We start from the raw sequence: 23,564 nt of genomic DNA, 5'->3' as shown, positions 1-23,564 counted from the left end.
ATAACTGTTTGATCTGTGAACCTGCATATACACTCCTAACCATCCAGCTCCTGTGCTCTAATTGTAAGAGCAAAGTAGGAAAATGACAAAATAAACAACACACAGACAAAAATCCAAACAAACAAAACCAAAACAAAACAAACTAAAACAAAAATATTTTTAAAAAACCAACAAACCAAAAACAAACAAGCAAAAAACCTCCAAAGCAAACAAGCAACCAAGAAAACTCAGTTAACTATAAAGTAAGGGGTTTTACTTCTAGTTTGAGGTCTAACCTGAAGGGTTTTTTTTTGTCCATCTGTTGTCCACCAGGACTTCCAAGCAGGAAATTTCACGAGACTGTAGCAAGGATGAAAAATGAGAGGTTAAGGTATATAAAACATGACATATCTGAGTCACTTCATTGCTATCTGTCTTTGGTCACCCAAGTCCCTGGGGTCTGGAAAACAGTCCACCCTCTGTTTGTTAGGCTGATAGGAGAAAGACTTTGTCACTCTGAAAATGTGACAGGTTTCAACTGAAAGAAAAATTGTTGTGGTGGTTTTGGACAGGACTGGGAAGAGAAGGGAAATAACGGGGGGCAAATGGGAGTGTGGTAAGACCTCCTGAGGGTAAACTGATGGGTGTGCCAAATCACAGGGATGTCCTTGCTTCCCTGCTTTGGTGAAGCTGGACATCAAGTGCTACCTCCTCTAAGTAATGAGTTAAGGGCAGCTGAGAAAGCAACTTCCATATTATCCTGTGGAAGTGGGGAGAACAGGATGGCCATAAGGAAGTCCCAAAAGAAGCTCCCAAAAGGAATGACAGAGCAGCAGTGAGTCAGTGAAAGACCACTTCAGGCTTTGTCAATAGGCTTGATATCAGCCTGTGGTGTTGAACAGGTCTCTGAGTATCCCAAAATGAGTGTGCACATTCTTTCCTAACACATCCTCCCACAGGGAGCAGCACAGCAGGATGGCTACCTGCGAGCCTCATCTCCCTCCCTTTCAGCCTTGCCTGCAGTGAGGTGTTGGGGCACCTGCCAGATTCACCATGCCTATCACTATCACGAAAACAAAAACAGAAGAGCAATAGTTTAAAATTACCACTAATACACCATTAGTCACAAGCTTTTCAGGAGGGACTGGACTGAAAGAGAAAAAAATGCAATCAGAAGTAGTATCACCTAAATACATCATTAAATGAACATCAAGGAATAATACCTTCCTTGAAGTTTGTCTTGTCCAGCATGGTCTCAAACATGTCACTGATTTTTAATTTAGGGACACATCTGAAAGGTGTGTTTCCTTTTTTTGAAGTCATAATGGTAAAGATAAACATGATGACTGCAATTATCATTATTCTCCCTCATTCAGCAAGCAATAGGATAAATTAATAACTAGTATGATTTTTGGTAGATAAGGAATACTGAGTTTTAGCCGATATGCAATAACTTCAACACCAGCCATGCTGAGTATTTTAAACTGTATTATACTAAATGCTAGCATATGTTTGACTGCTTGTAAAGAGGCACTTCCTTGTGGATGTTACTTACATGCTCTCCGATGTAAACTCAACTTCCAGTATCTCCTGCGTCTGTAAAAAATTAATTTATTATAAGCATCTGAATTAATTTTCTTTCTCATTAGCTGCAGTTCTCTATTATTATTCTGGCTCCTGAAAGAGTTCTTCAATCAAAACAAATTTCCCTCCTGCTCCAGGGTATAGTGTAAGGAGTGAAAGCATTTGAGTTAGAGTGATTTTGAAAGTGTTCTCCCTCCTTTGTTAACCACCAGTCCTCAGGCCAAACTGCCCTGTTCTGTTTGGTGGTGAGGCAGAGTAGAAGGGCAGGCAGTCCTGCAGCAGTAAGTGTTGGCTTAAAACTGTCCAAAGGCTTGGCTTTTTACTGGATAATGTTATCTGAAGAGGGATACTGCTGAACAGAAGAGGGCATTCTCATTTCTTCTGATCAAAAGGACTCCTATAACACAGACAACACAATGAACAGAGAAGTTAAGGCAGAATGCCTGCCAAAATCACTGTGCAGCTGAATACCCATATGTACTGTATAAGAAAAGTCAGTGAAACGGCAAATCTATAGAAGTTACCCGTATCCCATGTTGAAGTCGTCATGTAAGTCTTCAGGCACAATGAAACAATGTTTGAGAAAACAGTTTGAGCAACCGGCCATCAGCTGGTTTTAGCACCTCAGTATGGATCTTTGGATTATTTTCAGGTGTATTCAAAAGAAGAACAGAGCAAGGAATCAATTTTTAAGGGATACTGCAACTTCTGTGCCAGAGTATGCCCAAACTCACAAGTGCTTGTGTCAGGAAAAGAAATTATAACAAAGAAACTTTGTGCAATGGTGATGAAGTTTTGTATTTCCAACAAAACCTATTTGAGCAACAGAGTCAAGAAAGAGGGAAAAAAGGCAACTCTGGTGTCAGAAAAAAACAACTGCTAAGTGATTTGATGAGCTGGCAAAAGCCTTCAGGATCATGCCCTGGTCTACTTTGCTGATTGAGGTTTGGAATGTTCTTCACAGGGTATATGAAGTGCATACTGAGAGGAAACAAACTCTCCTACCTACAATTGCTTTAAAAGAACTTATTTATGAGGTAATGTTAAAAAAATGTATTTTCTTCCTGTGACCAGGGCAGTTTTATCACTCACCTTTGGATTTAGCTGAAATGTCAAGTGAACAGTTTCTCCAAGCTGGATTTTGGCAACATCAAAGAGAACAGTGAAGAGGAGGTTATCTTTAGCGACTGTATTTTCATCATAGACCTTCATCTCAAGAATATTCTGTGAACAGAGGTTCATAATTAGGATCCCATGCTGAGACCTTACGCACAAAATGATGTGCTCAGCATGTTAAGGAGAGCAAAGAAAGCATGGGGAGAAGTGAGAGAGCATGCAGAACCTTTGCATCCACACAGAGATGAAGAAAAACATTCTGAACCTACCACAGCGTCGGGTTTGTTGTTTAGTTTTTCTGCAAAGTAATTTAAATGACGAAAGCTAGTAGAATCACTGAATATTGAAAACCATATTTAGCTTCCAATTTGGTTTGAGGTCACCACTTTTTCCTGAATTGTAGGAAACCAGCTTGTTGTCAGGACTTTGTTGTTATTGGTAGAATAAAAATCCTTGGATATAAGCAGCAATTAAAATATATTAAGGATGTACCATATTATTACTTCATGGTTGCATAATTTTATCCTGTAAATTGTTAAACAGCTCACATGAAGATAATTACCATGGAATCTACAGAAGGCAATATGCTTTTGTTAAATTGCACAAATACCACTGTATAAATCTCCTCCTCTCCCTCCTCTGCCACCATCCTGTTTGGATGGACAGGAGAGGGTAACAGCCCCTCCTGTGCCTGATTAGTAGCTTGACATGGGCTGGCTCAGAGATGCCTCCCAGAGTGCTGAACAAGTGAACCTTAACTTAGTGGGGCAATAATTCAGGCCTCCCTCAATATATTCAGCAGCTCATTTTCATGCAAATTACAGGGAGCGCTTATCTCAGATTCTTACTTATGCATCAGATGTAATTGAAACTTGCTAAGAGGCTTGATGTTTATTAAAGACACACAGGCTCATGGTCTCACACACAAACACACGGATAAAAGAGAGTGAGCATATGAACTTTGTTGTCTTAGAACTTCATAATGTATCTCAGAAAGGCCCATACCTAAATGTGATAAGTGACTAACTAGACAAATACACTGAAAGGAAGCCGCTCCACAAACCAAGCGTTTAATTTTGACATCTATGATCCTGCAAGAAACCACCAAGGGAGACATGGCAAATAACCTTGAGTTTGCAATTTACTGTCAGAAGACAGAAATGCTGCTGACCTTTAAGGCCACCTATGTAAAAGCACTGCACTGTGGTCAGCCCTGTCCATGACACTTGCTAATAGAAACATACTGTCAAGAGGCAGAGACAAGCAGCCACAGCACCTTGGCATATAGGCCAGCCATAAATAGCCTGTAAAGAATTATGGAAGGTGATGGAGATGATATGCTTTAAAGCAATAGTGTGCAGTTAATAGAAGGCAGGCTTGCAATTGAAGAGCAGATGAGTTTTCCTAGCTGTGATACTGCAATAGAATTTCCTTATCTGGCTTAAATGACTGACTTATTTTCTGAGTGACCAATTGATTTGCAGTCCCAGCTGGCCAGGAGAGGCATGTACAGGGTGCTGGCTGGCCAAGGGAGATCTCTGGCTGTGCCCCTGGCATGCTGTATGGGAAGCAGCCAGGGGTGTCTGGGCAGTTCGCTGTTTCTAACTCTCCTGACAGAGAATATGAGGCAGCATCACTGGGAGCCAGATAATGAGCAGAGATAGCCCTTGGCAGGGCTGTGTGCCACCAGCTCTGGGAAGGGTCACCCTCCTGGAGCTGTGGGAATTGTGCCTACAGCAGAAGCTGGGGAAACCCTTTCTAGCCAACTGTTTCTCAGACACTCATCAAAACAAATGCCCATCAGTAAACACAGCTGCTCCTGAGAAAAACAAACACAAACATGTCCAAACATGCCCTGTCACTTCTCTTCCACATTGACAGTGTATTATATGATTTTACTGAGCTTGGCTACCATAATTTGGGAAGACTAATACCTCAGCAAAACACAAGACAGGAAAGAAGAAAATAACCAGATCAGCAAACTCTGGTTCTGCTCAAAGGGTAATGAGCATGGGAATTGCAGCATGTACAGAGAAACCTGCAAGAGCCTTATCTTAACTGCTGAGCTTTGGTTGTTCCAAATCCCCAGGATATGTTTTTGCAGCCTACACTCAAGCCACAGCCACCACCACCATGCTGCTGTTGCCACACTGAAAACTACTCCAGCTAATACCACATGTCTTGTCTCCTGCTGCAAATTTACTGAAAGTAAACATAAGGTCTTCCCAAACACTACTCCTGAAGAACTAGTTCAAGCAGCTTCCATGGCCAAGGTATTTTTTTTTTAGCTGTTCTATGTGGTATTGCAGTTTTGAAAAATCTTTCAGGAAGAGCAGGTGCTAGCGTGCAAGAGTTGCAGATCAGTGGGTGTTTGTTCCCATGCTGCAATGTTTGTCCCTTGCTTTTCACTTCTCTGTTAAACCTTCAGGGCTTCATGAAATTGTGCCTCACTGGCATTTTGAAAGAAGTCAGAATTTTTTTTAGGTTTGCAGGAAAAGCACTGTCTGTAGGCCACAAATGGGCAGATGTGAAAGCTGAAAGCTACCAAGCAGGGCCAGTACCATCTAACTGTGGAAGAAAACCTGAGAACATGTATCATGGGCAACTTCTGCAGTCAAGGGCAAGAGGGATTCACTGGAGACCCTGTGGTGTAGGAACACACTGAGCTATTCCAAATGCTCTTTTGGAGGAGTTTGGCAATTCTTGAGAGAGACAGAGGACTGCTGATTTGCCTCTTTGAGAGTCCTGATTGGGCACCAGCACTAGGAAATGAACAGTGCAAGCTGTAAAGCAGAGATTGATTGCCCCTGGTGTGAAGTAAGCCTTGGTTTACTTAGTCTTTGTGGACTCCTAGACCCTGATGTTGATGCTGTCTTTTGGAGGAAAAAGATAGTGGGACTTCCAGATCTTCTTAAGCTTTAACATTTATCATCATGATAAAAGTTCATCAAGTTTTCTTTTGCAAACTTCAGCTGTTGCTTTGTGACTCTTTTTTTATTTCTGGTCATTACAAAGGAATAATAATAAAGTACAGCCTTGTGATGCTCTCACTACCTAGCTCATACATATTTTTTACACTATTCAATTTACTCTGAAATTTTCACATTTATTACTGAAAAGGCATGATTAAAAAGGAAAAGAAAAAGTGAAAAGTGATAGAACACTATAGGAATGGTTATGAAATACCTTGGTCAATTTTTACATATCAGAATATTAAATTTAATTTTGCTGCTACATTTTATTCCAAATCCCCTTGCCACGATCCTTGTAGTCCTTCACACACATTTATGGTTTTATTTTGCCCTACATATTGATCACACCATGATATCTCTGCCCCCCAAAAAAAAACAAATGCACTCTGCATATTACCTTTACTTGGCTCTGGATCCTGAAGCAAAATGTTTCATTCCACACTGGATCTTTGCAGTTCTTAATGGTTTTGGTCCGGACAGTCTCCGGGGAAGCAGTGGGCAAAGACAGGCTTATGTAGCAATCAGTTTGGCTAACTGGATTTGAAAAGATATGTTGTAACTAACAAATTACTACAAATACCTTAAAGCATAGCCTTATAGCACTGCACGTATACAGCAAATTGCAAAAAGGAGGTGTTTCAATAATTATTCTGACAGATCTTTATTCAAAACCATTCACTACTATTTGTTACCTCCTGCAAGTGAGAGCTCAGGTCATGAATGGAGATTCAAAGAAACAGCTGCAATAAAGGCATCTGGTAAGAAAAGAGTACACAGAGCTAGTTTGACTTAACAAACCCGTTATCAGTACGTGCCCTGTTGGTTGCAAATCAAGAGATTTCTGTGATGGAGAAGAAAAATGCCTACACATTTTAAGAGAACCTTTTTCAAGACCAAAATACTTTTTTAACCACCTTCCCCATCTGGTCAGCTGTCCCCACATATCTGTAATCCAGTCCATGTGATGAGCTGCCTGTCTCATCCAACATACAATCACATACCTTCACCATGAACAACAATATGCAAAAATAGCAGTGCACTTTTATTTTACTGGGATTTAAACTCAGCCCTGATAGAGAAGAAAATTCTAATTTCTGAGAAAGGTGGTAATGACACAGAAGGTTGCACAGTGAGCTACAAGTATAGCATTAAATCTTAATACACAGCAGTTTCTTTGGGTTTGTTTTGTCTCCAGACCTCTCTGGGTGGGCATAGCTATCACAGAATCATGGAAGAGCCTGAGTTGGAAGGGATCTTAAAGACCACCTAGTTCCAACCCCCTGTTGTGGGCAGGGGCACCTCCCCTAGACCAGGCTGCTCTGTGTGCTGGGCACTGCCACATGGTGTGGGTGAATTGTGTCCTGTGGGTTGCCAGAGTTCCCAGGCGAGAGGCGAGTTGGGCACTCGGATATCTGTGCAACTGATATTCCCTTTGTGTGTCAGTCTGATATGTGTGGAGAATTTGGTGGTGGTTAGGAATCTCTCTGGTACTGCTAAGGAGATAATTGGTTTTTAGCAGGGAGCAATGCAGGGCATTTGCTCCTAAGAGTGTAAATGAGTACTGCCTCCTGAACCTGTGGTGATGAATTGAGACCCTGACAATGTAGTGAAGAATGCTGGGAGACTCAGTCTCTCTACACTGTCATCCACTTTTTCCAGCCCTCCCATTCTGAGCAAATCTGCTGTCCTTTCTAGGGAATGGACATTTCTTTTGTCTGCTGGGTGACTGCAGCTGTCTCCAATGTCTCCAGCTCTAAAAACTTGAGTATTCACAGTACAGCTCAGATTTGGGTATAATAGCAGGCAGTTTGGTACTGTACATATTTACATGCTGAGAGGCAGCATGACCAATTGGATAACCAGCTGGAAAAGGTCTCCTTACAGGTTGGTTCTATTCCCAGCTCTGTCACAGACCGCTAAGTCACTCAGGGCAATTGATTTCATTTAAATTTCTCTTGCTTCTCCATCTGCATTTCCCCACCAACAGCACAGTGATAACTATCCTTTCTACTTTTGTAATCTGCTTGGGTGTGACCCAGGAAGAGAGTCTGATCAATAATTATATTATTCTTTTCTACCAGTCTCTTTGTTCTCCTTCCACATTTTCTTTTAACTTGTGGGGTAAGCCATACTGCAATGAATGGGTGTCGCTTAAAGCAACTTGTGCAATCAGGGTATGTATGATTTATCTTTCAAGTCTTCTGATACTGTCTGAACATGAAACATCTTCCAGTTTTTCAGCACATACTTGATTGTTTCACCCTTACTGCCCTTAGTAGGTAAGATATTACTTTAAACACTTCAACATTGCAATAATGTTTAAAAATATCCTAACATTACACACAATAATAAGAGACATCTGCATTTGTAATTTTAAAATGCAGAACATATGCAATACATCTGTTGATAACAATTTATTGGTAATGAAACTATTTGTTTAGCTGTCTCCCACACACTGTTTTGGAAAAGTCTTTCCTTGATTTTTAACATTTGAAAAAGATCTTTGAAAAAGAGCTTTGCATAGTTAGTGGTACCAGAGGAGCAGGCTGTTTCTTCAGCAACTACAAGTTATGCACTAATGATGCATGTGTGTTTTAGAGAATTTGTTCATTTATGATCTGGGATATCTCTTTGTCATACACATGAGCTATGACTCGTGGTTTAGAAGAAAGGCATTCATTATTTTCAGAGTATCAAAGTGCTAAACTTGTGACTTACACTCTTATCTAGACAGAGCTGTGGTAGCTTCAGTTCATCCTCTCTAAACACAACAGATCTATACCAACCTGAGAGGTTAGTCCAGTCTTTAGCAAGGCTGCTCACCCTTAATAAGAGCAAAAACAGAGTCGCACAATCTGATGATCCACATTTAACACCAACTAGGTTAGCAACCAGTGAGGTCTCAGTCTCAACATAGCCTAAGACAAGAACGCAGATAGAAACAAAGATATTTTACTCTGTTATTCTTAGTGTAGTGTCCTGCCTTTAATTGTCCTGCAATTAAAGGCAGGACACTGCATGAAGAATAACAAATTATACCCCAGAACTAAAATGTTACAGGATGCATCTGGCAACTTACATAAACAACACAAATTTAATTACATTTTGGACCAGATCCCAAATACACAATGTTAAATGTAAGTGCAGATGATGAGATTTAGCACCAAGATGCTTTTTCACACATTTTAGCTCTGGAGAGGAACATGTGGATGCTCACTCAGTGTCTTCCATGTTGTATTCTTTTCCACTCTTTTCCTTCCTCCACCATAAAATGCTTTAACATTTACCAGCTATTAAACATATCCAAATTGAAGAGGATTGACTTAGGTAGCCTGGCATATGAGAAAGAGCTGTAAGACTCGAGTTTGCTAATTAAACAACAACAAAAAGGTTGTCAAATAATCAGTTCTGTAATGTCCAAATGATTGATACAAAGAGGATAATGATCTGCATCTCTGTGTGAATGGAGGCAAAAATTACAAGACTGCTCCAGCTCTTAGAGGATTATCTCTAGCAAGAGAGATTTTATAAATTTTTTAGGTAACTCGCTTCAGACTGTTCTAGTACTCAGACATGTATGAAACAGTGACAGATAAGGTAAATTTCATCCTGCTTCAAGAGGTGAAGACCAGCCCAGGTGAACCTGTAAGGTGTCATATGGAAATGCTGCCATGTAATTTCCATGTTTATGCTGGAAGGCAGAAAACAGGATAAACATGTCATGCCAATTATAGTCCACAGAAAACAACTAAGCCGTTTCCCTGCCAGGGTTGGCTATCAGGGAAAGAAGTGATAGGACAGCTTTATATGGCACACCAGCCCAAGGGATCAATTACCAGATAGCTGGCTGCTGTCTCCAAAACAACTCCAAACCTCCTTCTTTGACACATATGAAATAAGACTGTAAGTTCCTTGGAAGAGTTAGGTACAGTGTCTGTGGAACAAGGCCTAAATCCCTACATAAAGTCTCCAGGTACCATCACAATACAATCATCAAAATGAAACAACACAAAAAGCAACACAAGGTAATGCAGAGAAGCCTATGCACATCTTAACTACAAATCATGCATTTCCATAGGCATACCCTTTTTAGACTTTTAAAACGCATTGCCATTCTTTCACTGTTCCCATCCTTCCTTCACATAATCAGCCAGTAAGACCCAAAATGTTGTATATTTTTGGAAAAGAGTTATTATCAAACAGTCAGATCTTTGACCATCTTGTTGTGATAATGTGGTGCAATCTCAGCTCTATTGCTAGCTAAGATCTTTAAGAAGGTACTTTCATTTCCTTTTAAAAAAAAACTAGCCAAAACTAAGTCTTGGTCAGACATCAATACTGTTGATGCAGATACAGAGGGTAGTGAGAGCATCTAAAGAAATCATTATCAGAAGTAAACATCATAGAAACAGATTTGGAAACACGCTGCAAGCAATACACCCAAATTCTTTGGATTTTAAAGAAAGCAGGAGTGGGAACAAAATCAATACCAGAAAGAGCTGAACCACCAAATCAACACTCACAAATTTTCTTTCTTCAGAAAGTGTTCACAAGAATGTTGTTCATCCAATAAGGGAATAGAAACAAAATTGTTTTAAAAGCTTAGCTAAAACTTTTTGTTTCCTTAAGCATCATTATTTTGACTCAGAAATGCCTCTGACAAGGCATTCTTGGTCAAGATTGGTCCTAAACAAGAAAAGATGAGCACCTTTGTCAGGAAAATATTCAGAACTATTGTCAATTTAACTGCAAAATACAATGCAAACAATGGCACCAAAATTTGGGAGTGAATCTTTTTTTCAACCTTCACTGGCTACTTACTGCAGCACTACTTTATTGTCTCCTGCTGAGGGTACAGTCATAGAAAGTGCCCAAAAGAGGAGCCATAGTCCCAGGGGGACCTTCTCATGTATCTTAGCAGTGCAAACTACACAGCCATGTCAAATCTAGCCTCTCTACTTTGCATTGGTCTCCCACATAATAGCAAATCACATCTGGGTTCTTGGTCCTTATCTACAAGGTAATCAGTATCCTCCATTCAGCAAAGAGGTTGCCCAAAGCTCCAGAGAGCATCACTGGTGAAGGACCTCAACCTCTGAGAATCTTGCCTATGGGCAGGGCTTTCCCTGGCACTACTCCAGGTGTTCAAAACCTCCACAGTGACCAAGACATACCACAGGCCTTATTGCATTGTGCTTTTATTGTACCAATCACCTCAGTGGCGTTCATCTATGTCCATTGGTAAGAGAAACAGAAGCATAAAACAAAACATGTCTCTGCTCAGAGGGCAGAGAAAGAACGAATCCCTAATGACAGATATCAGTCACACTGCATAAAGCATAACTGGATGAACTGCAGATGCTGCTGTTTTTGTTGAAACTTGAACAACCAAGACAGGTACTGAGGTGGAAAAAATCTATTGGGATTCAATAAACAAAAATGTACTTAAATATATTTTTGATAACAAAATATCAAACATGAGAAGCTGTACCTTTGCCCTGTGTCCCTGGGGATGGGGGGAGTCTCTTCATTAATATTGTTGTTGTTACTGCTTCTTTTCTTATCTCATTGCTGTTTCCAGTAAATTGTTCTTATCTCAACCCATAATTTTTACCTTTTTTTGACTCCAAGTCTCCTCTCCAGCCCACCCAGTAGGAGAAGTAAGTGGCACTTGGGAGTCTTAGTGGGACCACTAAACTGGGAAGTACCATTTCGAAACCACAACAGCCCATCAAACAAATACCTCAAAAAATCCTGAAACACGTTCCATAATGAGCAAACATTTGTTATCAATCTTCTCTATTCATTAATTATCAATAGTTATAATAATTGAATAATTGAATTATCAATATCTGTTATTTATGAATTCTTTGAATGTCCAAATAGCAAGTAATAGTACTGTCAACACAGGTTTATTGATATTCAGTTTGTGGTTAATGTTTAGTGTCAAGCTAAGTATACTTTGGTCATAAACTCAATACACAATTGTGCAACATTAAGCAGCATATAGAGTAAAATGTGGTCCTTGTCAAGGATGATCAAAAGTTCTAAGGTACAATAATTTCAAAGATGTGGGAGACTATAAGCATGGGAAAAGGAAATGCTGAGCTCATTTTCTTAAATGGTGAGAAGGTGTTACTTAGCTCAGCCCAAGGAAATGTGTAAACAGAAATCCTATTCAGAAATCAAAGAACACTCTTTATAATTATCTGTTTTCTGAGTGCAAGCTAGAAAGGTACTTCCTGAGGAGAGTTTGCCACTGCCTTTTAACTCTGAAAGCGAAATGGCAGAGGAAGAATGAAGGATCTTGAGTCACCACATGGACCTGTGTCCTCTCAAAGCACTGTGTGGTTCTACATTGCTGCCATCACCACCTACTCATTCCAGCCTCTCTTCTCCACCCAAGCTTCTCCCGTGCTCATTTCCATTGCCTCCACCCCTTTCAAACCTGTTTTTAAGCAGGTTTTGATATTTTAAAATATTTTAAAATATTTTGAAAGCTGTTTCAACCACTTGTTAACTAGAAGCCCCCAGTAAACAAGATGATAATGAAGCCTACTAGGACCATATAGTACCATCACAGTCCTTAAAGTTCATACCTGTTCAAGGAAGGACAGGAGATGCAATGCCACGTGCACTGGTACAGTATTAGAGCACAGTAGCTGATCTCAGCTTTCCTTCTGAGGCAGAGATAAGCATACCATTTACCTAAAGTTCTTTACTTTCACCAGTCTCTCAGTCAGTAAATCAGTTCAACTTCCTAATGCCTTTATGAGGCTCCTGGTGTCCTTGCTGAAGCCCTGGCTTTGGAAATGAGGAACTGTGGTTTTGAAAACTCTTCTGCTTTAAGACTACACCAAGAATCTAAGGGAAGCCATGAAGGAGCATCGCACACAATACCTTTGACCACCAGAACAGCTTTCTGTTTCAGAAACACGCAAAAGCCAGCATGGCTGCAAGAAGATGCTTGCACACCTACATACAACCCATTGATACCTAGAAGAAGAGATGCAATTATTTCCACAGCTGTAAGGAGATGTGCAGAGCAAGCAAGGATCTCCTTGATTATAAATAGCATTGTCCTTTTTAGTGGCAGTTTATGCTGCTCTCAAGGCACAGAGAAAGCTTTTTGTCTGCATACTATTTACCATTAATACAATACAGTGAAATTGTATATAGTACAATATACACTACACTCCATCATGGCCATCAAAGACTTGAAAAAAAAGGGAAAAAATGGAATTAATCTTCTAGATTAGAGAATACAAAACAGGTTACCTGAGGAAAACTAGCTTTATATATGTGTTTGGTAACAATGAACTGAGGAAGAGCATGAGCAGGCTTAGTTCACATGAGTCGATGAAACCAAAAAGACTGAATAGAAAGGAACAGAAAGAAATGCAGCTATGAAACTGATTAATGTAATATTCACTGAGATTATCCATTCAGTTGTTACTCCTATTATTAACTGTGGTTATGACTTTATTACAAACATCAGTCCAGACCAGGCCTCCATTTCAACAGGTACCTCAGTAGTTATGCAATTAGTTCTTGAACTTGATCTAATCAGCTTACTATTACAGTAAAAAAGCCCTGCTCTGGGATATGACATCACAGGGAGGATCATCTTGTGATTACTGGCTGTTTTTATACCTGTTTCAGTTTCTTAACCAGTTAGGAAATCCCTGTTTACAGGATTTGTTGCAACCTGGCAGTTATCCACATAACGACTTCTCTGTCCTCGTGCAGATTCTTCTTGCCAAGCATTTGTCTTGGGCTCTTTTAGGCTTTCCTCTCCATTGATGCAAAAGCTGCCTCTCTGAAGAGGCAGTGACATCAGGAACCTAAATGAGGTGCCCTGAAAAGACACTAACACTCTTTTTAATGGACCACATCCCAGGATTACTCTTAACCATTGCAAACATCAATGACCATGGGAAACAATTTTACCCTAAAGCAAGTGTGCCACTAGCACTGGCCAGCCCAGGCAGCTGCCTGCTGGCACTGACCACATTGCCCGAGTGCCCTCTTTGCACAAAGACTGCTGCTACCCTCTCACAGCAGTGCTACAGTCAGAGGTAAAGCAAAAGGGAATATACACAGCACATTGTGAGCACATCTCCAATCAGTCTTTTCCATACACACTAGTTTCCTCTGGAGAGCATGGCACTGAAAGGGGTTTTGTTATTATGATGGTCTTACACGGGGTTTAGGTGATATAAGGAAAAACATTGGTACTACTACCTTCCAACTTTTAAAATCAATAGGTAGTGTAGCATTATGAGCTTGCTATGAAATTACATAGCAACAGGCTCAGATTTAATAAGGCCCAGATTTAGTACTATAGTAAAGAGGAGCCTAAAGTTTTATCTATTGAGAATGCCGATTGAAATTATCTTTTCATACTAAAGAAGACAAACCAAAAAAAAAGTAGCTGTAGACTATTCCAGGAGAAACTTTTTGCAGCCTTGAACTTTTCAAAATGCTAATTAGGATGCGTCACCAATTCTAAAGACATTTTTTGTCTTCTGAATAGAGTATTTCTGTTAAATACACATATGTAGAAAATGTTAAGTTTATCTTTCACTTGTAGCCCATGAAGCAAACAGGTTTCTCTTCCATAGATGTCAATTTGCAGTGTAGAAGATATTTTATCTCCTGGAAGATCAGTGAACCTAGCTGCTGAGAAAAGGGCCATGCAAAACCAGATTTGCCAGCTGTGCCAGCCCCTGGCCTGCTGTGACTGCAGTGGCAGCCTCTGGGATCAGTGAGTGCTGGGTGTGCTCCAGTGGGACTGTACACAACAAGGCAGGTCTAGGCAGCCACACTGAAAACAAGACCTGCTCTGAGGAATCTACACAAGACCCATCCAGCTCTTGTTATAAGCAGCAGATGGGGTGAAATGCAGTAGTACTTGGCTAGCAAGTCTCTCCAGAAAGTAACTGTGCCATGGTTAAATGATGGAAATGCAGAGCCTGGCATAAAGCTGGCTTCTGTGAAATAACTGGGATGTGAACAGAAAAACTATGCCCTCTTCCAGTAATCTTCTCTGGTGGACAAAGTTTATGAAAACAAGAACATGGAGAGCCCAGGCACCTCAGCTTGCGACTTTTGCTCCTGATGCTGTCAGTGACTCCCCATTTTTCTGGTGCCACAGGTAAGCCCTGTTGGACAGCTGAGAAGAAATTGCATCCTCCAGATTTTGCAGAAATGCTGGATGTATTTTTGAAGATTTATGACAGCCACAAAGCTGCCTCAGTTTTAAAGCCAGAGATAGTGGCAGTCATATAATAATTAGTATTCTGCAATTCTTGAGATAAATACAAGGGGGCAGTTGTCTTGGTGTAAGAGCTGACATATCTAATATATAAAAAATACCTTTTCACACCAGCCTGGAAAGGACCAGGTTTTCTCATGCAGGCGTTTCTGCTGCCCATGCAAGGCAAAAAGAAAAAAAGAAATGTCTGTAACTATTTAGTTAGCAATATAACCATATAGATCTCCCCAGAGAATAACATCTGAAACTGGGAATGGTGTTTTCCTGTGAAACTGAAAATTAGTATCTGGGTTCCTGTCCAGAGCAAAGTGAAATAACAAGTAGCAAAATAAGATCCCTTAATGGCCTCCAGAAGCAAATAATTTGGGGTATAACAATTAAATGCAAACCCTACTGTTGACTCAGAAGCCAGACTTCTCAGCCACAGACCTCAAGAACCACAGACTTCTTGGGAGAGTGGGTCAGGGAAAAGCATGGTTCAGTGTTTGTCGTACCCCAAACCATTTATTATAAGCCAGTTCTGGGAACAAATGAGACTTTGGACTGGTCTGGTATCACTATTCTTCTAAATTTTCACTAGGAAAATTTAGCCAGACTCAAACATGCCTAGAAGTTGCAACAGCTATGTCTTCATGAAATGTACTACTTAGATTATAGTTACCTGATAACCTTCACAATTGGCAAACAATTCCTTCAGGTTCATAAGTAAGCCTTATTCCTAACAGACTTTAACGCATATTAGTAGCCTAATCCTTGTTATTACATTTACACCCTGTACAAACACAACCTTTTGTCTGATACACAGGGAAAAGGTCAATAGCACAATTATTGCCACAGCTAACCCATAATAAAAAAAATAAGTCCTATGTTAAATGTCCGTGTGCAAGACATGGACGCTGTGGGTAGCAGTCCCTCTCACAAAGAGGGCCCATTAGGTGTGCAGTGCCACAGCTGAAGGAAAGCAAAGTGTACCCATGCTCAGCAGGCAGTCTTCCAAAACCAGATCCTGAGTCCAACAGAACACCAATGGCTCTTTGCAGCTGGAATGACTTCTTTCAACTCTCTGTCCTCATTTCTGTCTCTCTTAAAAACTTTAAGTTGTACAGAAATAGTAATTAAAACAAATAAGCGTAAGCTACATAAAGGATTGCACTACACTCTCATGCTGCTTTTCTCATTCAATGTAATGCTTTTTAACAGTCTCGTTTCTTGTGCTGTGTGTATCACACCGTGTTGCATGGCTCTACTAACAAAATTATTTGCTCTGAGACAGTGTACATGTACAGGGAAGATAAAAACTCACTGACTCTCTGCTGTGACACTGGTAACTTGGTCCTGATTCTCAGAGGGTAAACAAAATGTGGTGCTCTCTTGCACACAATAACGACAGCTGGAATGGAGGGGGATGAAGCAGCTCCTCTAAGACCCTGTCACCTAGCACTGCTGCTTCTGCCTCTTTCTAGAAAAGACCTTCTTCCACATGTGGCTTTGGAAGCAAATCTCCAGTGCTATAGCTCCAAACCTGAAGTTGGATAATCAATCATCTGCTCAAAATGAAGATACAGGACAAAGACTAATAAAAGATAAGCAGCTAAGATAAATAGCTATAGATTTCTGGAAGTTCTGTTGTCCATAAGAGTGTAAAGATCATAATTTCCAACCATTAGAAAACGCTGAGAAAGAGAGAAACATCCCTGATTTTAAGGCCAGAGGCACACATTTGGTTATCAGCTCTGGTTGTCTTGATGCTATTGCCTGTCAAGGCAGCTTAGAAATTTCCTTTGGGGTGGTAACATGCCAGAAAACTGTTCAGCTGAGATAGAAATTACAGACAGGGAACTGAAACATCCTTACACTTTTTTTCCTAAAGATTTGCTGTTTTCAAGAAAAGGCAATATCCTTGTGCTAGACACAATGGCACAAAACCAAGAATTTAATAAGAATTTCAATTGGAGGCAAATATACTTGCTGTGTTCACTTGGTCTTGTTTGATACACAAAGGTTTATATTCACTTCCTTTCCATTTTATTCTTGACTTGTTCTTTCTGAGTCAGATATTTGAGATATTGAGCTTTCTTTCTCCTACCTGAGTAACAGCTGAGATTTTTTCTCTTTCCACTTTCATTCATTCCAAGTCCTCAGAAACATTTCAACGGTACTTGTTTATCCTGAAAGTCTACTTCAAATACATTTCAGTGAAATCTTAACAGAAAAATAAGCTGTTTAAAAATAAGATATATAATGCTCCTTCTAACTTTTATTTTCTTTAAAGCAAAAATAAATTCAAAAACTGCAACTGAGAATTAACACCTGAATTTGTTCATCAATCTGCCTCTGAACCTTGTTAGCAGTTAAGGTACTTTACAGTACACCACAGTAGACATTTGCTATTTCCACTAATAATAGCAACATGCTATAAACCAAAATGTATTGTTTATATAAAAATGTATTTAAAGTATAGTCCAAATTCAAATATTCATCAGTATTTGAAACCATGGTGTCACTTCATGCTCAGGTACCAGTTACAATGCCAGTAGCAAGAACATGTTCTCTGCTTTCAGAACCAAACTACTAAAAAATGCAAAGAAAGACTGATACTCACACAGGTCTGCCTTTCTCAGATTTTTCATTCTTATGATTTTCACAAAGAATGAACAGCAGGGGCATTCATCTCTCTGCAGAAAAATGAAAAAGTTTATTACCTGCATTAATGTTAAATTGTTTATGCTTCATAAAACAGGCTCTCTCATAAATTCCTGTAGAAATTTTCAAAGCCATGCAGCAAAATTGGAAGAGAAACTGCTTGCACTACTTTGGAATTTAAAATCACATCTACGTGGAGTTTAAAAAATGGAAAAAATTTGAGGGAATATTCCACTGTGTATATGTCATTGACAGAAGAAATAATTTCTTTGTGGCACTGTTTGGAGAGTGAGGCACCATCAGCAGAATGTAGCACAACATGAAAAAAGTAGATCCAAAAAAAACAGCTTTGGAAGAGATGTTAACAAAACTTCCCTACTCAAACCAGATGTTAGACATTTGCAGAAGGATCATTAGCTGAAATGTCAAGTGCAGAAGGAAAAGCAAATAACAGACCTGACTCAAAACAATTATAAATTCTTGTAGATTTTAGTATCTGAAACTTTAGCTATTGCTTCACTGAAAGCATTACCTCGTTCCTCACCCATTCTCTGCTAGCAAAATTACTCCACCAAATTCCTTAAGTGAGTTATGTCACTCCTCTCCTTTTTTCCAGTTAGGAATTTGATCCAGGTGAGAAGTTACTAATTCTCCCATCACTCTCAAATTACAATAAGCTGACCTTGGTATGTTTTTATGTCTGACTCCAAAAGAGAATGGCATGTTTTAATTTAATCTGTCTGGGTTTAGGTTCTGTGTGGAAAAAGTCTGCCCTCACCCCCCTATCTCTAAGAAGTCTCTACTTTTACTCCTGATGCTGTTTCAGTGGTTAAGGGAAAGGGGAAGAGCAGAGAGGACAGTCTCTTTGCTCACTTTCATATTTTCCACACAAAGACCATTGCCAGGTTCTGTTTAAAAATATTAATTTGTAGTTAATTTGTAGCTTAGTGCTTCTTTGACCAGACTGGTTAGATATTCACATGTGTTATTTCTTAAGCCATGGGAATGCCCCATTTGAGATCAGCAAGCATCAATACACATTTGTCTCAACATATGTATGGAGATTATAGTGCTTCTCCCCATATCCATGTATATGGGGAGAAGCACTATAATCTCCATTACACAACCAGGGAAGCAGGGCACAGAATACTCAAATAACTTGTTCATAGCAAATTGAAAGTTAATTTCAGAACTGAGAAGGAGACAGAGTACGTTCATTCCTTGGAACCCAACAGTCAGTTTTAGGGCTTTCCTTCCCACTTACCTTCTGTCAAACAAATAAACAAACAAACAAAAACAAAACCACCAAAACAAACAAACAAAAAATACACACACAGTGAGCCCCAACTTCCAAGACAGATCAAGATTTTTTTTGTGCATCAGTCATGGACAAATATCCTTCTGTCAAACAAATAAACAAACAAACCAAAACACCAAAACAAATAAACAAAAAATACACAGCGCTCCCCAACTTCTGAGACAGATCAAGATTTTTTTTGTGCATCAGTCATGGACAAATATGAAACTAAGACCATCACTATTAATAACTGGTTTTAGGCAGTGACCTTCCTGTGTGCATCACTACCAGGGGGCTGCTAGCACAACTACCAGGACACCTATATATGTTTATAGTCACAGCTGGCAGATGCTGCATTGTGAAAGAGCACAGCTTACATAATGCTTGGGTCAAACCATAGATTCATCCCAAATTCACAGAAATCTCCTGTGAGGCACTTCAGAAGGTTCCCAGCCTCCATGTCAATCATCCACCATGGCTGAACTTCACTACCAAGACTGCCTCCACAAGGCAACTAATATCAGCAAAGGTATACGTCATCCATACATAAATAAGTAAATACGTGCATGAAATTAGAAATAAAAGCTCACAAGTCCTCTTGTCCTGACCAGAATTCCAGCCACAAACACACCCCAGGCCATTTTTAGCTCCTACAGCTTTCACACACTTACCTCACAAGCACTCCAGTATGAGCCCATCCTGCTCCCAGCGGCATACAAGTCAGAGATGGATTGTCACTTCACTGTCAGAGGCAACAGCTGTGATTCACAAACTACCTCTGCAAAACTTAAGGAGGCACCTGCTGAGGAGCAAGTGGTATATCCAAGCCCCACCTTCCTCATTGCATTGCAGGGAAAGTATGAGAAGAAAAGGGGAGGGAGTTTGCTGGGTTTATTTGATAGCTAAATACCAGGGGTGTGTGTTTGGGGAAGGCTGTACACACCAAGGTGCCAAGAGTTATCAGCAATTCAAGATAAGGAGGTGATAACACACAGCACTTATGCATGGATATCTATGTTCTAGAAGCCTCAGCAATTAACAAACCACAGAAGATAATAGTAGCTACATGTAGGCACACAGCACCCCAATCAGCAAACAAAAGCATCTTAAATTAAATAACTATAGAAGGCCTTTTCTTCAACCAAATTGTATTTATTTTCCTTTTCTTGGAGATAGAGGGCCTGAAATTGCTTACTGGTAGATGTTTCCCCAATTTAATTAGTATATTTATTAGTGGGATATACAATTTCCTGCTTTCCGAAGGCTTCCACAAACACAAAACTTCAAGGTACGCGTTGATTCATCTTAAATGTTAACATCTTGCTGTTTTAAGCACAACACAGTGTCATCCGATTGTGATGTAAAAATGACACCAAAGTCTTCAAATTTCTGGCAGAAAATTGTGAAGCAGCAGATTAATAGCCATTGTAGGGGTCCAGCTACTAACATGACCAGACATCTTATATGAAATCACCTCTTCAGAACTGAAGGAGGTGATACTATACGCTCAGAGCAGCCACAACCTGCCTTCCCCTATCACTCTCATACACCAGGAAAATACACAATAGAGTCATTTCTGACCTTACAACTTTTCTCTGAATGAAAATTACTTAAGTAAGCAACGATTTTAGGATTAGGAATCTACCCTCAATAACCTTTCAATTAAAGAGATGCAAAAGCTTCAAAAGAAGCTGTGTGGCCAACAGGTTGAAGGAGGGGATTCTGCCCCTCTACTCTGCTCTTGTGAGACCCCACCTACAGTGCTGTGCCCAGCTCCGGAGCCCCAGAACTGGAAAGATATGGACCTGTTGAAGCAAGTCCAGAGGAAAAACATGAAGATGATGAGAGGGCAGCAGCAGCTGTTAATATCCAGATTATGGAAAAATATGTTTTCCCCTTAGGTAAACCCTTCCCCCCAACCCCTCCTGAGAAAAAAAAAAAAAAAAAAAAGGTAAACCCTCCCCCCCAACCCCCCCGGAAAAAAAAAAAAAAAAAAAAAAAAAATCCACAAAAACACACACACAAAACAACACAAAACCAAAAAACAGCACACCAAAAAACCCCAAAAATGCCACAACCAAAAAATCTCCAAATCCTCCACAAAACACAACCAAGCAACACTGAGAAGCTGTGGTGGTTTGATCTTGGCTGGATAGCAGGTCCCCACCAACATGACTTTATCATGCACCCCATCCTTTTCAGCTGGATAGGGGAGGGAAAACTTAATGAAAGGCAAATGGATTGAGTTAAGGGCAGGGAGAGATCACTCACCAATTATCATCAAGGCAAAACAGACTCAGCTTGGGGAAATCAGCCTAATTTATTAAAGATCAAATCAAAACAGGATAATCAGAAATAAATCTTTAGACACATTTTCCCCACCCCTCCCTTCTTCTTGGGCTTTATTTTCTCCTGATTTTCGGTACCTCCTCCACCCTAGAAGCTCACATTCTCCAGTGTGGGGTCTCTTCCACAGAAAACAGTCCTCCATGAACTTCTCCAACCTGAGTCCTTCCCAGAGGCAGCAGTTCATCACAAACTGCTCCAGTGTGGGTCCTTTCCATTGGGGTGCAGTTCCACAGAAACACACCCCTCCAGCGTGGGTCCCTGCCAGCAAACCTCCAGTGTGGACTCCTTTTTCCATGGGCCACAGGATGTGCTCCTTCGCAGGCTTCCCACAGTGTCACTTCCTCCTTCAGGCATCCACTTGCTCCATGTGGGGTTCTCCAGGGCTTGCAGGTGAATATCTGCTCTACCATGGGCCAGCAAGGGCTGAGAGGGACAGCCTGCCTCACCATGGTCATTGAACAGCCAGTTAAATAGTTATTTGACAATTGTTTAGCACAGGCATCAGGGGAATCTCAGCTCCAAAGTTAGAGCACCTCCTCCTTCAGTGACATTCATATCTGCAGGCCTGTTTCTCACATGTTCTCACTCCTCTCTTCCACTGCAGTTAATATTGCACAGGGTTTTTTCCTGTTTTTAAACACATTATCCCAGAGGCAGTACAGCTGCTACTGATGGGCTCAGCCCACTGGGTTTTTTCCTGTTTTTAAACACATTATCCCGGAGGCAGTACAACTGCTGCTGATGGGCTTGGCCCTGGCCAGGGGTGGGTGAGTCTTGGAGCCAGCTGGCATTGACTCTGCTGGAGATGGGGGAAGCTTCTGGCACCTTCTCATGCTGGCCACCCTTGTAGGCTTCTGCTACCAGAACCTGGCCATGCAGAGCTAACACAGCCGTGTTCAGCTGAATGACTGGACCACCCTGGTGATGTAACACCAGCCAGAAATTAAACTCCAAATAAGCCACCCCCTCTCCCCGCTCCCATCCGGTGAGGGAGGGAAAAAGGCGAGCTTTATAGGTTGAGATAAAAATCTACGGAAAGCAAAAAACAGTGGGATAAGAAACACACAGTAACTGCAGAAATATTAATAACAAAAGTATACAAAAAGGGGTGTCTTATCCACAAAAACGTGTTCACTAACTTAACTTAGTACCAAGAAGGGAAATAGAAATATTAATAACAAAAGTATACAAAAAGGGGTGTCTTATCCACAAAAATGTGCTCACTAACTTAGTACCAAGAAGGGAAAGGATGGGCCAGTGTCTAGGCCTCTGTCACCTCTCCTACACAAGGGTTCTCCCTGAGGAATTTCCTCCACAGGAAGTGCTGCAGGGCATGGAGCTGGAGAGAACCCATCCCAGACACTGGCTGCCAAGTTCCTCTGCTTGAAGAAAATCTAGTAGTAGTGCCAGAACTGGCATTTGGGACGACACTAGTGTGACCATATGAGACACCATGCCAGTGGCTGAGAAGCTACCTTTTCTGGTTTCCTTCAGGTCATCTGAGATTTTAGGGTGCATCACAGGTTCTGAGATGGGACATAGAAAAGGTAAAGCAGGCTGTGTGAGACATCTACAGAGAGCTGTTTCTGTTGTCTTAGGAATACGCCTTTTCCAACCAATCTGAGGCTGGTAAAATCAGGAAGGAGCACATGCTCACCATCACTGAAAAAGTTCACAGGCAAAATCAGAGTATCTAATCCTGACAAAAATATTTCCAACAAGGAACAACCACTGAGAACTGAATCTGTACCAGAGTTCCTCAGAGCCTGCAGAATTTACAAAGCTGCTGAAATGCCCAGAACTTCGCAGTCATGGGAGGACTTTGACAAATATAATTATATCCTCCCTGGCAGGCATTAAGGAGTCAGTCATGATACCCATTTTGACAGTTCAGATACCTTTTTTTGAGCTCATGAGTGGGTGCTCAAATAAAACAGTGAGCAGGATTTTAGAATATAAGGCAGAAATTTTCTATGTACCTTGTTGGAGAATTTGTGGAAAGCAGACACTCTTCTGTAGCTCTTGCTTGCTTGTTTAGGCTCTGAGGAACTCCTGCAAGGCTCATCATGGCTGACCCTTGAGAAATTCCTAGACACCAGCATCTGCTTTTCTTTCACAATGCTTCTTTATGTAAAACCAGTAAAAATGAACTTCTCAACCAAGAAAAGAATACCTAAAGAATACCTCTCTCTCTCCAGTTACCTCTAAGGAAGAATTCACCAGAAACAGAAGCTCCACATCTGTCTCTGCTGGACTTTTCTTGGCCTTAAGTGTGTTTAAGTATGGGATACACTGTGATGCAGTGAACAGAAGATTGGTATCTTACTGCATGTCTCCAGTGTTCAAT

General features: G+C 40.6%; 1 protein-coding gene across 1 annotated transcript in view; it reads right to left on the bottom strand.

Moving 5' to 3' along the window:
• The window catches only part of LOC120500351 (cytosolic phospholipase A2 epsilon-like), a 33,470-nt gene extending 13,910 nt beyond the window's left edge, over positions 1–19,560 (bottom strand). Inside the window, exons 1-7 of the mRNA XM_039705117.1 lie at positions 19,540–19,560; positions 17,531–17,603; positions 6,049–6,185; positions 2,656–2,787; positions 1,535–1,575; positions 1,086–1,128; positions 276–339 (exon numbers count right to left, since the gene is read on the bottom strand). Of these exons, the coding sequence (XP_039561051.1) occupies positions 276–339; positions 1,086–1,128; positions 1,535–1,575; positions 2,656–2,787; positions 6,049–6,185; positions 17,531–17,558 (445 nt within the window). The 5' untranslated portion in view covers positions 17,559–17,603; positions 19,540–19,560. The remainder of the gene's footprint in view (positions 1–275; positions 340–1,085; positions 1,129–1,534; positions 1,576–2,655; positions 2,788–6,048; positions 6,186–17,530; positions 17,604–19,539) is intronic.
• Positions 19,561–23,564: the final 4,004 nt, after the last annotated feature.

Source organism: Passer montanus, unplaced genomic scaffold (genome assembly GCF_014805655.1).
Source record: "Passer montanus isolate IOZ18808 unplaced genomic scaffold, ASM1480565v1 scaffold18, whole genome shotgun sequence".
Taxonomy (NCBI): Eukaryota; Metazoa; Chordata; class Aves; order Passeriformes; family Passeridae; genus Passer; species Passer montanus.
This window is presented reverse-complemented; position numbering and strand designations above follow the sequence as displayed.